At 38.4% G+C, this 15,300-nt stretch overlaps 1 protein-coding gene across 1 annotated transcript; it reads right to left on the reverse strand.

Moving 5' to 3' along the window:
- Window positions 1–9,623: 9,623 nt before the first annotated feature.
- Window positions 9,624–13,936, reverse strand: LOC136205116 (ribulose bisphosphate carboxylase/oxygenase activase, chloroplastic-like). The gene is made up of 7 exons (XM_065995599.1): window positions 13,807–13,936; window positions 13,386–13,681; window positions 13,162–13,267; window positions 10,925–11,010; window positions 10,362–10,834; window positions 10,001–10,282; window positions 9,624–9,903 (listed from the first exon to the last, which is right to left on the reverse strand). Exons 1-7 carry the CDS (start codon window positions 13,849–13,851, stop codon window positions 9,788–9,790), a joined length of 1,404 nt encoding a protein of 467 aa, XP_065851671.1. The 5' UTR covers window positions 13,852–13,936; the 3' UTR covers window positions 9,624–9,787.
- Window positions 13,937–15,300: the final 1,364 nt, after the last annotated feature.

The following is a 15,300-nucleotide window of genomic DNA, read 5'->3' on the forward strand; positions in this document are numbered from 1 at the left end:
TAATAAATCAAACATTTTTTACTACCCATACATTGATGACTACCTATACACATGACTACCCATGCTTTCAATTATTTATCATAATAAAACCTTACAATTATTTATGCATTGTCCTTTTCCTTATTTTTCTTTTTTTTTTCAATAATATAATTAAATTTATTAATTTTAACATCAAGTTAGTTTTTTTTTATTATTTTTTTAGTAATGTGGTTCCGGTTGAATTAGTGGGTAATGTGCGAGTGGAATTACTAAAACCTTTTGATTATTTATTTTGTAATCCTATATATAAACTTACTCATTTATATTTTTTTAATATAGAGAATCAAACATATGCATATGATTAATTTTACCTCTATTGTTTCTTTTATCTCTTTCTAAAAAAACCAACGCAAATTCAGTAATTGCTGTGATGAAACAACAACGAAAGTGAGGGAGGAATGCATAGGGAAATAGATTAACATTAACAAAACATGTTTTTCGTTTAAATATGATTTTTTTATCAGTATAAAAAGATATTCTTAAAAAGCAACAAAAAGAAAAAGGTAAATAATTATAAAGTCCCTGAGTTTTTACTTAATACATTAGTTTTTACTTAATACATTAGTTAGTCCGTCTGTTTTTAGAAATAATTATATAGTCCCTCAGTTTTTAGTTTCATCAACTCCTTAGTCCTTATGTTTGAGTCAATGGTCAAATTATACCAAATAAATTTTAAAATACCAAAATTACCCTTTATTCTATATTTTAATAATAAAACATCTATTTTTTCTATTTTATGTTTTTTCTCCTTTTTTCCTACATAGTCTCTACAATATTTTTTTTTCCTGCATAATCTCTACAATATTGAGTAATTAATTTATTAAATTTTATATAATTATAGAAATTTAATTTAGTAGCCTAAATTTTATTGACTAAAAAAATGAATGAAAAATATTTCAAAATAAGAGCAAAACTATATAAATTGTAAAAAGTAATCTTTATTTATCTCTAATAAATTTTATAAATGAAAAAAAAATATGATTTTTTAAATTTTTTTATTAATATTTAATGCTAGTTTAAAGATATTATATTAAAAAAATAAAAATTTAAGAGAATAAAAATACATTTTTAATTATTAGTATATACAATTACATAAATTTCGATATATATATACTTCATAAACTTTATTAAAACTATTTCGATTAAATTTGAAATTAAAAAATAAGTTTTTTTATGTAAATAACTAAGGGCAATTTGGACTTTAATCTACAAAAATACATGGAAGGACTAAAGAGTTGATTAAAATAAAACTTAAGGATCTTATAATAATAAGATGGACCTACTAGTATGTTAAGAAAAAACATAAGGATTTTATAATTATTTACCCAAAGAAAATTACATAAAACGAGCCTAAGCTGCCATTAATACTATGAATAAACTAATTTGCATAGTGCGGAAGTGAGCAAACAAACAAGTTGCCGCACCTAGAAATTCAACATTTGGTCTATTGCTGAGCTGAGACCGACTCTGCGGCTATCAGCCGCATATTAGGATAAACAGGACACATGTCTTCCGTTTCATTATTTTATTTTGGGTTCCGATATTTACAGCCCTTACGGCTGTAAATAAAATCCAAAAATTTCTATTATTAGTGTTCATTTAGTTTTTCAATACATAAAATTTATTGATATTTAAATGCTTAAATATTTAAATGCATATATTCATAATAGATTGTTATATTTCCAATACAAATAAATAGTTATTTTAGAATTAAAATTCTCTTTTTTATTGTTATATGTGAATAATTAATGCTTATATACAACCCTAAGGGCTGTATATATCATTTGCCTTTAATTTTATAGGGTAATTTATAAAAGGCCTAATGTGCAAATAACTCCCTGAATTTGTTCTGTCCCTTCCAACTTTCAATTGTAACAACTTACTCCTTAAACTTGTCCAAATGTAAAACATAATCCCAAATTGTGAATTTTTTTACCCTGTACTTGAAGCAATCGTAAAAAAGTTTCTTCGGATTCATATCACACCAAAGATCTGATTATCACACTCCACGAGCGTTGCAACTTTTGTATTTCACGTGTTTCTTCAATTGCAGTACATGTCAACAATTTGGGGTTTTGTTTTACAATTGGACAAGTTTAAGAGGTAAATTGTTACAATTGAAAGTTCAGAGGGCAGTTGCAACATTTGGACAAGTTCAGGTGATGAGGGCATCTTATCCCTAAGCCCGAGTCCGGAACTACTAGAGGCCACCCGGGAGAACCCACTCAAAGAGAGCAAGGAACGACCCAAAACAGAGAACACGCGGGGCGTGTCCAACCTGACGCAAGGCGTGGGAATGGTGGTCTTGGATGAAAGACCAGGTCAGTTGGTGACGCGGGGCGCATCCTTTGCCACGCGGGGCGTGATTGGTCACATTAAGCAAGAAAAGTTCCAGGAGGTTAAACACGCAGGGCGCAACCCTTGGACGCCCCACGTAGATTCCACTCCGCAGGTCTGCCAGTTCCTGGAACCTCATAACGCGGTGCGTGGTCCACAGGACGCCTCGCGTGACACCGAGCAACCAGGTCAGGAGCTTTTTAACGCGGGGCGTATTCCGCAGGACGCCTCGCGTACTGAACTCGAGCCAACCTCCTGAAGTCTAGGAGCATTTTCACGCGGGGCGTAAGATCCGATACGCGGGGCGTATCATGACCTGGAGACTACTTCTCCTCCAAGTTCTTACATTGGGGGACCATTTCTGTGACACCTTATTTACTGTATTGCCATTATGACTTATTTACTAGACTACCATTCTCCCTATTTTACCCTCTTAGCCAAGGGTTAACCAAAACCCTATTCATAGGCTTTTGGGTCTTTCTCTTTGATTTGAGGGATAGTATTTAAACTCCCATATTTTGTAATGTTCTTAACTTTGATGAATTAAAACTTATAGCCTCCTTGAGAGCTTGGATTTCTATCCTTTGGGTTAACTCAACCTTCAAGTATAGCTTGAGAAGATTGCATTCTTTGTGGATTTACGATTAAAATCCTCAGTCGATTTCACCCTACATCAGTTGGTATCAGAGCCGAGTCGTTTTCCTTGATCGGAGACTTCTTCTCGGAGATGGTTCAACCACGTATCACCACCGACACCATTGGAACTCAAGAACAAAGGCTTGAAGCTCTAGAATCAAGCTTGAAAGCCATAAATGACAAGATGAGTGAGTTGGAAGAGAGGCAAGAAACGGAACGAAGAGAAAGACGTCTTGATACGGAGAGACTTATTCTTGAGTTTCGGAATAGTCAAATCCAACCCGCCGGAGAGCCTCACCGGAGACAAGAAGAACAAACCCACCATCTACTTGAAAGGCAACCAACACCACCACCACGGATAACCTATGCACCACAAGTAATGGACCCTCGGGTTCAAGAGGTAAGGCGGACTAATCCCATAACCATTAGAAATGTGGATAGTGATAGTGATGGGGAATTCTTTGATGATTATGATATGCCTAGGATTGCTAGGAATATGGGGATTAGAATTGATGAAAATGCCATGAATGGTAGGCCTAGACATGATGTGCATGTGAATGATGTTGTTGGTCCCGCGCATGTGCGTGCCGGGAATATGGATATTGTGCATAATGATGTTGTAGGTGGTTACGAGAGGGAAAATGTGGGTTTGAATGATCAGTATGAAGGCCGAGGTAATGGGAGAGGCGGATATGTTAGAGAGCCGAATATGAGAAGGGAGTATGGTGGTAACTTTGAGCGGGATGACGCTTTCAAACTGAAAGTGGACTTACCTTCATTTGGGGGAGAACTTGATATAGAGGGCTTCCTTGATTGGCTGCTAGAAGTGGAGCGGTTCTTTGATTATTCGGGAATACCGGAAGATAGGAAGGTCCGTTTAGTTGCTTACCGATTGAAAGGGGGAGCGTCAGTTTGGTGGGATAATGTTAAGGAAGGGAGAAGAAGAGGAGGAAGGGAACCGATTAGGTCTTGGTTGAGGATGAAGTCGATGTTGCGGGAACGGTTTCTACCACCCGATTATGAGCAGTACATCTACAGCTCCTATCGGAATTGTTCTCAAGGCGCTAGAAGTGTGCACGAGTACACCTCGGAGTTCTTGCGGCTTTCGGCAAGGGCTAACTTGTCGGAAACCGAAAGCCAAAAGACTTCAAGGTATCTTGAAGGATTGAGGTACAACATCCAAGATCGGATTGGGACGCAAATGGTCATTCGGGTGCAAGATGCTCGTAACTTGGCATTGAAGGCCGAAGCCCAACTGAGTTTGAGGGGTCGAGAAGGTTATAGAAGGGCTGGAACCGAGAGTACCTATGGAGGGAGAGGAGCTCCCAAGAGGATCGATAAGGGTAAGGGAATCGCCAGTTCAAGTGATTCCAAGACGCCAAATACGGGAAAGGCACCTAGCGGAGATGTGAGGCCTTTTAAGGCGACACAACCCCCTAGGGGCAACAACCCTTATGCTAAACCGGCTCCATTCAAGTGCTTCCGATGTAACGAGCCGGGCCACCGTTCCAACGAGTGTCCCAAGAGAAGAAGTGCCAATATGGTTGAGCGGTATGAGGATGACGAGGACTATGACGACGCGGGGGATGTTTGTTATGATCCCGTTGAGGATGAGTATGGGGAAGAGTATGATGGGGGCCATGCCATACACATAGTGAGGAGGCTCCTAGTCTCAAGTCGAATAGCTTCGGATCAACGACACCAATTGTTCCGAACCCGATGTCTAGTGCAAGGGGTGAAGAGCAATGTGATCATTGATAGTGGGAGCCAAGAGAACATTATTAGTGATACCGCTGCCAAGAGGTTTGGTTTGGAGTTTGAGGCGCACCCTAGTCCGTATAGTGTGGGGTGGATCAAGGATGTCGGAGCAATGAAGGTCACTCAAAGATGTAAGGTCCCTCTTGAGATAGGAGAGTACCGGGATGAGGTTTATTGTAATGTGGTGGAGATGGATGCGTGTCATTTACTGTTGGGACGCCCGTGGCAATTTGATAGAGACGCCACCCATGCCGGGAGAAAGAACACTTATCGTTTTATGAAGGACGGCATCAGATATGTTCTAACCCCTCTATCGGGGGAGTCCACAGATAAAGGGAAATCTACCTTGATCGTTTGCCCAACTCACAAGGCGTTTATTAACGAGTGTGAGGAAAGTCAAACGGTTTATGTAGTGATGGTGAAGGTGAGCACACCGACGGGAAGTGTGGGGAGTGAAACTGAAGAGGTTCCGGAGGAAGTGGGGAGATTACTCAATGAATTCCGAGATGTCTTCCCGGAAGAATTACCGGATGGATTACCACCCCTACGGGACATCCAACACCACATTGATCTAGTGCCGGGAGCTAGCTTACCTAGTCTTCCCCACTACCGGATGAGTCCCAAGGAGAGTGAGGTAATGAAGGAGAAGGTGGATGAGTTGATTAAGATGGGGTATGTTAGGGAAAGCATGAGCCCATGTGCTGTGCCGGCTTTGTTGACACCCAAAAAGGATGGGTCGTGGAGGATGTGTGTGGATAGCCGAGCCATCAACAAGATTACAATTCGGTACAAGTTCCCGATTCCCCGACTTGATGATATGCTCGATCAGTTGAGTGGTTCCAAGGTCTTTTCGAAGATCGACTTGAGGAGTGGATATCACCAAATCCGAATCAAGGCAGGAGATGAATGGAAGACGGCGTTTAAGACGCGGGATGGGCTATATGAATGGCTAGTGATGCCATTCAGGATGACTAATGCTCCGAGTACTTTCATGAGATTGATGAACCAAGTGTTGCGTCCGGTGATTGGAAAGTTTGTGGTGGTCTACTTTGATGATATCCTCATCCATAGTAAGACCCTAGAAGATCATGTTGAGCACTTGAGGACCGTATTAACCTTGCTCCGGGAAAACCAACTCTTTGCCAACACTAAGAAGTGTGATTTTGTGATGGAAAGTTTGGTATTCCTTGGGTAAGTGGTCAGTGGGAGTGGGATTCGAGTGGATGAAGAGAAAGTGAGAGCTATCCGGGAATGGCCGACTCCGAAGACAGTTGGGGATATTAAGAGTTTCCATGGGTTGGCTACGTTCTATAGGCGGTTCATCCGGAATTTCAGCGCTATCGTGGCTCCTATGACCGAATGCTTGAAGAAGGGTAGAGGTTTCAAGTGGGAAGATGAGCAAGAGAATAGTTTTGCCTTGATTAAGGAGAAGTTAAGTACCGCTTCGGTGTTAGCTTTTCCGGACTTCGAGAAGCTCTTTGAGGTGGAGTGTGACGCTAGTGGCGTTGGAGTTTGGGGGAGTGTTAATGCAAGAAAAGAGGCCCATAGTGTATTTCAGCGAGAAATTGTGTGACTCAAGGCAGAAATGGGCCACTTATGATAAGGAGTTCTATGCGGTAGTGAGGGCTCTCAAGACGTGGGAGCACTACCTTATTGGGAAGGAATTCATGCTGTACACCGACCACCAAGCCCTTAAGTACTTGGGAAGTCAAAAGCAAATCCGAAGCTCCATGCATGCTAGGTGGTCCGCATTTGTGGATAAGTTTCCTTATCGACTTCTACACAAATCGGGTCAACAGAATAAGGTGGCGGATGCTTTGAGCCGGAGGGTTGCACTTATGAAAACTGTGGCATTGGAGTTGACAGATTTTGAGCACATCAAGGGAGAATACGAGGATGACACCGATTTTAGTATTGAATGGGAGAAGTGTAGAAGAGGCACCGAAGAGGGTGGATATCAGCTTGTGGACGGATTTCTCATGAAGGGTAGTCAGCTGTGCCTCCCACACACGTCTATACGAGAAAGGGTGATCCGAGAGCTACATGGTGGAGTGTTGGGCGGTCATTTTGGTAGGGATAAAACCTTGGAAGCGGTTAGTTCCCGGTACTTTTGGCCCAAGATGAGGAAAGATGTGGCATATATCGTTGAGCGATGTGAGAATTGTCAAGGCTCCAAGGGGCATGCCACCAATGCCGAATTACGTATGCACTTGCCAATTCCGGAAACTATTTGGGAAGATTTCTCGATGGATTTCGTGTTGGGGCTGCCAAGGACCCAACGGGGGATGGATTCGATCTTCGTGGTGGTGGATAGGTTCTCAAAGATGGCTCATTTCATTCCATGTCGAAAGAATAATGACGCCACCTCCATTGCTAAGCTCTTCTTCCGTGAGGTAGTGAGATTACATGGGGTTCCAAATAGTATAGTGTCAGATCGGGACACGAAGTTTGTTAGCCACTTTTGGCGAACTCTTTGGGCTATTTTAGGAAGTACCCTGAAGTTTAGCACCACAGCTCACCCCCAAACGGATGGACAAACTGAGGTGGTGAATCGGACTTTGGGAAATCTATTGCGGAGCAAGTGCCGAGATCGGCCCAAGATGTGGGATTATGTGATCGCCCAAGCCGAATTCGCCTATAACTCAGCCGTAAGTTCAACCACCGGGAAGTCACCCTTCGAAGTGGTGTACACCAAGGCCCCTAACCATTCATTTGATTTGGGGGAGATTCCGAAGGTAGAGGAGAAGAGTGTGGCAGCCCGGAATTTGGCCAATGACTACCACCTAATGCACCAAGAAGTACGGAATAGTATCGAGAAGAAGAATAGTAAGAACAAGGCCAAAGTTGACGAGCACCAAAGAGATGTGCAATTTAAAGTGGGGGATGAAGTAATGGTGTATTTGGGGAAGGAGCGACTCATGCACGCCCCTAGTAGTAAATTGAGGCCGAGGAAGTACGGTCCGTTTCGGATCACCAAGAAGATGAGTGCCAATGCCTACCAACTAACCCTTCCCAACTGGCTTGGGAAGATGTCTTCTTCTTTTAATGTGCAGGACCTTAGCTTGTGGAAGCCGGAGGGAACGTTGCCGACCAAGGTCACCGAGGCGGGACCCGACTCTTTCGAAGAAGGGGAGAATGATGAGGGCATCTTATCCCTAAGCCCGAGTCCGGAACTACTAGAGGCCACCCGGGAGAACCCACTCAAAGAGAGCAAGGAACGACCCAAAACAGAGAACACGCGGGGCGTGTCCAACCTGACGCAAGGCGTGGGAATGGTGGTCTTGGATGAAAGACCAGGTCAGTTGGTGACGCGGGGCGCATCCTTTGCCACGCGGGGCGTGATTGGTCACATTAAGCAAGAAAAGTTCCAGGAGGTTAAACACGTAGGGCGCAACCCTTGCACGCCCCGCGTAGATTCCACTCCGCAGGTCTGCCAGTTCCTGAAACCTCATAACGCGGGGCGTGGTCCACAGGACGCCTCGCGTGACACCGAGCAACCAGGTCAGGAGCTTTTTAACGCGGGGCGTATTCCGCAGGACGCCTCGCGTACTGAACTCGAGCCAACCTCCTGAAGTCCAGGAGCATTTTCACGCGGGGCGTAAGATCCGATACGCGGGGCGTATCATGACCTGGAGACTACTTCTCCTCCAAGTTCTTACATTGGGGGACCATTTCTGTGACACCTTATTTACTGTATTGCCATTATGACTTATTTACTAATGATGCTACCATTCTCCCTATTTTACCCTCTTAGCCAAGGGTTAACCAAAACCCTATTCATAGGCTTTTGGGTCTTTCTCTTTGATTTGAGGGATAGTATTTAAACTCCCATATTTTGTAATGTTCTTAACTTTGATGAATTAAAACTTATAGCCTCATTGAGAGCTTGGATTTCTATCCTTTGGGTTAACTCAACCTTCAAGTATAGCTTGAGAAGATTGCATTCTTTGTGGATTTACGATTAAAATCCTCAGTCGAGATCACCATACATCATCAGGGGTTATTTGTGTATTAGGCTTTTTATAAAACTACAACTTAGTAGAGATCTATTTCCAACATCTTCTATCAAATTAGACTGTTTCAATCTTTATACCCAGAATACTATTAAACTCTTTAACTTTCTATCTTTTCAAATTGTTAAATTTTGCAAGAATTTTTCCATTTTTCATTTCATGTATCCATATGTTAAGCTAATTTTGGCGGACGGTAACTCCAACTTTAATTATTTGTGACTCATATAACAAATTCGAGGTTAAGAAAATAAAGTTTTTTCTATATTATTTGCAAATTGTCATTTTGTTTCGCGTTTTATGAAATGAGAATCCAATCTCATTGCATTTCTCATTTCATAAAATGCGAACAATAACCATAAAAGAAGAACCACAAATGAGTTTTCATTTCATAAAATGTGAACTATAATCATATTTGTAAACCATTAAATTTAGTTTAAACATTCTACGTATAAAATGAGTTGAAAAAATTTACGTTAAACATTCAAAATTTCCGCTCACTCAAGTTTTTTTTTAGACAAATCCCGAATCAATATATAAATAAAAAATAAAGAATTACAACCTAATGGAGAGAGTTATCTAAAACGGAAATGAACTATGTTACAAGAAGCTCACTCAAGTTTTATTCTATCCCATATCGTTCATATTTAACAACATCAATTCGAATAATTGCACTCTCTCAAGTTTTATTTTATCCCATATTGTGAAAAGGACAATGTAATGTAGGATTTCTTTTGACAAATCATGGTACTTGGTGACTAAATTATTTAAATAATTTTTGCACAATGATGTATAGCACATCAAACATGACAGACATATGAAGTTCATCAACAAGGACAAAAATGCCAAAAACAAAAAAGCATACAATTTCTTTTAATAAATAATTATCCTACAAATTTTCACTTGCCTCAAACCAGATATATAATTAAGTTCAACATATACAATTACAGTCAAAACTAATTACAGCAGGACTAACTCTTATCCATACATATGGCCTTCAAAATAGCCTAGACTTGATAAAGGCAGGTCCCATCATCACTCCTAGCCGTAGGATCAAAATTATCAGCAGATGGATCAGTACATCCTTCTGGAACAGGAAGATTAACTTGCTGAGCTGCTTTCCCTGCACCCAAATTAACACAAATTGCTCAATCATTTCATTCTTTATTTACTCCTAAACCCTTCCATCTAAGGATCCACGGGGTCTAACTAAGTCTAACCATAGAAGCTTCCATTGTTGATTGCATCATCATTTGCATCTCCAAGTGCAGCTTCTTTCAAATACCTATCTGCCAACTGGACTCTCTTCACATTCTCCTGTTCCTCAACAAGCATGTTACCATACTCTAGAAGCTTCTCTAGACTCATCTTAGGTTGCTCGAATGTCGGAGGTGCCTCCTTAGAATTCACAAGCCTTCTCCCAATGTTTTCTACTCCTATACCTCCAATCCACTTCCGAACTTCGTCATCGTACACTCTTGCTCTAAGCGCACCAAAAAAGTCTACAAACATTCACCAAAATAACATATATTACTAATTTGACCAAATCACATGACAGAATCGAAAACCAAAAAGTCTTACCGATAGACTGCCCAGGAAAAGTTTCGACAAGCTTAACAATGTCAGCCATAGGAACATTATCGGTCCTGAAAATGCCAGAACAAACACCGATCCTGTCTTCGCGAGTAGGAGCCCAGTAGAACTTATCCATACGACCATCACGGATCAGAGGCGCGTACAATGTCGAAAAGTCATTACCGGTGACAATAATAGGGACACGTGGATTTTCCTCCTTGTTATACATACCTGGAAGTTGAACATTTGTCGGATTATCTGCTATGTTCATAAGTGTTGCATTTACCATCTGATTGTTAACTGTGTATTGAGTAGTTCCGCCCATTCTGCCAGCTCCAGCGTCTAGATCGTTTATGAATAGACAACACATTTTTCCTTTTCTAATTATGTCGGCTGCTTCTCTGTATCTTTGTCTTATGAGTTTTGCGGGTTCTCCTGCGTTTCCGCTTTCTAATTCTCCGGCACTCATCATTATGGGGCTGAGTTTTTTAAATTGAGTGTAATTTAATTGTTTGATTTATGTGTTAAAGATAGTTGAAGTGGAGGAGATGAGAAATGTTAGTACTCACTTGATTCCCATTTTGGCAAAAACAAGCTCGCATTGGAATGATTTTCCTTGTCCTTTGCCTCCCCATATGCCCAATATTAGTGGAACCTGTCCCAAAATGGGAATAATTCACATGTTTATTCAATATCAGGAGCAGGGTTACTACATTAGACAAGACCTTACATCCATATTGTGTGAAATATCTCTAAATTAGAAAGATAGATATGATTCTTTTTTTTTTCCCCTTAGTACCATCTAGCCTTTAAGACCCCAAGTGTTTAGGGGGCCATGGCCCAAAAAAGAAATAGGAGTCCTACATTATTCAAAGCCTTTAAAATAGCTTCAACCTTATTTTAAACAAAAACTTTTTGAAAAAAACATAAAAATAATTGTTGGAAAATATACGTATTTATAAAATGAAAGTAATTTAAATTGCAGCAGACACCTCCTTTGCACAGACAAGTCATTCAAGTTCAAGATGAAACTGTCAAATTTTATAATCTTTGTAAAAATTACTCTTTGGAACTTTTTTGCTATCTATATGTTATATTGTTTCGTGATAATGAATGTAAGTGTTTGCTTGCGTAATATGTTTGTAAAGTCAAAAACGACCAAATCTGCTTTAAGGAGTCAACTCAAATTTATCTAAATCTGTTACTTATTTTATTGTTCATATTTTTTCTCTTATGTTCGTTTTTATTTTTTAGTTTAATTAGTTGTAACAATAATTACATTTTTCAAATTTTTGTGTTGGTTTGGTATTTATGGGCCTTATGTATAACATCATTTATATACAAAGGGTCTGCAAATAATTTCTATTTCACGTAGGGTCTCAAATTGTCACCAGCCATCACCATCCCCCTTTTGAGTAGATCCGTTTACGGGTTTGCATTAATCCGAGTTCAATGGGCGAGGCTTGGACACAGATAAAATGACATTAAACCTGGGTCTATCTAAATCCACCTATTTTTAAGGGGAAATTACACAGAAATTCATTTATGTAAAGCCATAATTTAGATTATATCAAACTAGTAAAATCAGTATTAATATATTTTAAGGATTATAATTTCTAAATTAGAAGTCTAGAGTATATTTTCTAGAGTTTATGATTTATGAATTGGAGTCTAGAATTTTTAAATTATAGTGTAAAATATATAGAGAATAATGACATATTAAGAATTAAGTTTGGTGATATGATTTAGTTGTAATTTTGTACTTAATTATGATATTCATGTATTTGACCCTATTTTTAAAGCAGATTAGGGATTCATAAACATGACGGGCCCATTTGTTTGAGGGGATAAAGATATGAGGATATGTATAAAAAATTTAAGGGGAAAGTTCAAATAAAACGCTGTGGTTTGACTAATTTTTAGATGAAGGACTGTGGTTTACTTTTTGTCAAAACGAGGACTAAGGTTTCGCACTTTTAATAATGCTATTAAAACTATTTTTAACGACCTGAAAATAAAAATTTTCAAGAATTAAAGTTATTCAATGTCATATTTTCTATGGAACTATATTTTCGATTTTAGAAAATCATCTTTTTTGGAACTTTCTCTCTCTAAACATTACCTTTCTCTCTTTTTACCAAACATCATCTAAATAATCTCGAAATAAAAAAGTTGAAGAATTAAAGTTGTTTAGAATATTAGTAGTTCTTAAAATATGTCATTTTTGAAGTTGTTAAGGGTGATTTTAATAGAATCAATCGAAAAAGTCCTTATTTTGCTAAAGTTGAAAACCTCAGTCCTCGTTTTGACAAAAAGTAAATCACAGTGCTTTATCTGATAATTAGTGAAACCACAGGGGTTTTATTTGAACTTTACCCAAAATTTAAAACGAGTTATCCCTTATTTATGAGATAGATGGTGAGATAATGAGTTATCCTATCAAACTTATATCTGGAGGGGAATGGTATTAAATTTGGGATAAGAAGAGTTAGATGGAAAAGATTAAGTTATCCCTACAAGATAGTTCAATTTAATGTATTTAAAATTGAATAAGAATAATATAGTAAAATGCATTATTTTATCCTTATCCTTATACTATTAAATAAGAGATAATTAATTTCAGCATTTTATTTTTATTCCTGTCACATCCTCTATCTCTACGAGTTGATACTTTCAAGTGTGTATCAACTTTAAGACCAAAATTGACCTTAATACATTTTTGGAGCGAGTTGCCCATTATTTACATATTAAGTCATCATACGATGAAGGTTAATATAGAAGTGGGTCTGAAATTAGAGAAATTTACCTTAATATTAGGAAGGTTCAAGAAATTCTTGGTGATATGAACAATGACCTTGTCCATAAAAGCAGGGGCAATGTATAAACCATCTATACTGTTATCCAAATTGTATCTGAACACACACACCAATCAAACCCAACCCATAAAAGAACAAGAAATAAAAGCAAAGATTAAAACTTGTCAAAAAAAGAAGAAGAAGAAGCAGTAATTAAATAATTAAATATACTTACTGGCGAAGACCTTGACTGATATAATCATAAGAACTCATGACAGCATAGTGAGTTCCTGTACCCATAGGAGCTTGGAAGAGATCATCAACCTTCCCTTTACCTCTAGTAATGTCCTGTTGATCATCCGATTCATCAAACGCAAGACCTCTCCATCTGCCTTTGGAGCTCTGTTTCTCCTCATCATATTCTGCTACAACCTTCAAATTCCCCGATGACAGTATCCTGTAATTTACATTTTTAGAGTCCAGCTTCTTCAAACTGCTGCCGAAGAACGATGAGGTACCATTCGAATTCAACTGCACAAAAAAGATAAGATCCTAATTAGGAAGCAACTTCCAGTGATCAGAATTCAAGTATTGCAGAAGGCGGAGAAAACGAAGGGGGGAAATAAAAAAGGGCGGGAAAATCAGGGGGTACATACCGGTAGTCTGTTAAGGAGTGGGAGAGTAGAGAGAGAAGCAGCCATATTGAGGAAAGATGAACTAGAAGAAGACGAAATGTGAAATTGAAGTGTGGTTTTGGAAGTTATGGGGGGATTTATTTATAGGAGTGCGTGCGTGAAAAAGAGATACCATGGGATGATGATGTATAGTATAGTCTGTTAGTTTTGGATTACATTACATATTCTAGACGCCACTTTGCAACAAAAACATGGACCCTTCTGGGCTTTTCATGGGCTTCTGGCTGGGGTTTCAACTGCTTTTCTTACCACTTAAATTGCTATTCATTTTCTTTAATATCAAAATGCCAAATATAATACTAATAAATAACAATTCACCTAAACCTTAGAAATACGGACATTGAAATTACTATATTTCCATTGAAACTCAGATTTCTCCAATATCACAGCAATCTAAAATAACTTATGTTCCAAATGGATGATATAAAAACAAAAAGATCCAATTCAAAAAGTTTAGAAACTAAAAAGCTAACACAATTAATTATGAGGAAATTAAATGCAAAATTGGTTTTGGACTTGCCATTTTGCAACAAAAAATAGAGCCTTCTCTTGTTTGCTCACCACTTAAATTGCTGCTCATTTTGTTCAATATATTATCAACATATCAATAATAACAACACCCTAGATCTAACGGTGAATAAGGTGAATGTGAAAATTCCTGATAATAACAATACAACTGTTAATTGAAACATAGTTTGCGAAGTGAGGCAAAAATATCTTATATCCAGAAATTTCTGGAATAGGATAGCGATGCTTAATGTTATGGCTGAAAACGAACTTCACTTCACTCCCACCACATTTGGTTTATACTTGACATCCAATTGGATACCCTTCTGCCTGCCTTCTTGTCTTTTCATCAACAACCTTTTTCTTTACTAAGAATTCTCTAGATTTTATATACAACTTAAACATTTCTTCACTCTGATTTTCTTTCTTTAATTACGTGCCCATACTAATTCGGATTACGGTGAAATACAGATTTGAGTTTTATCTAATTGTGTAATTAGATAATTAGGAATGCTATATGGAAATACTAATCTAACAAAAAAGAAAAAGTTAGAATACTAATTATCTCATTAATAATATTGGTTCGGGTTTGGTGTGATTTTCAAAGATGCCAACATAGCTGGGATGTCTGTTTTTTACAATTTCTCGTTAACCGGACTTCAATCACAAAAAGAATACTAATTATCTTAGAATTAATATTGTATAATCTTTATGAAATAAAAAATCCTTAGCCTATATAAAGAGGCTAGGTTAAACATAATACAACATTAGAATAAAGAAGGGGCGGAACTAGGGGGTTGGGGGTGGGCTCGAGCCTCGGCAGGCCGCCGGAGAATTAAGATTTTTTTTTTTAGTAATGGTGTCTGATAAACGTTGTTGTCGTGTGACCAAGAGGTCACGGGTTCGAGTCTTAGGAGCGACCTCTTGCCAAATAAATTGACATGGGAA

Source organism: Euphorbia lathyris, chromosome 9 (assembly GCF_963576675.1).
Source record: "Euphorbia lathyris chromosome 9, ddEupLath1.1, whole genome shotgun sequence".
Lineage (NCBI taxonomy): Eukaryota > Viridiplantae > Streptophyta > Magnoliopsida > Malpighiales > Euphorbiaceae > Euphorbia > Euphorbia lathyris.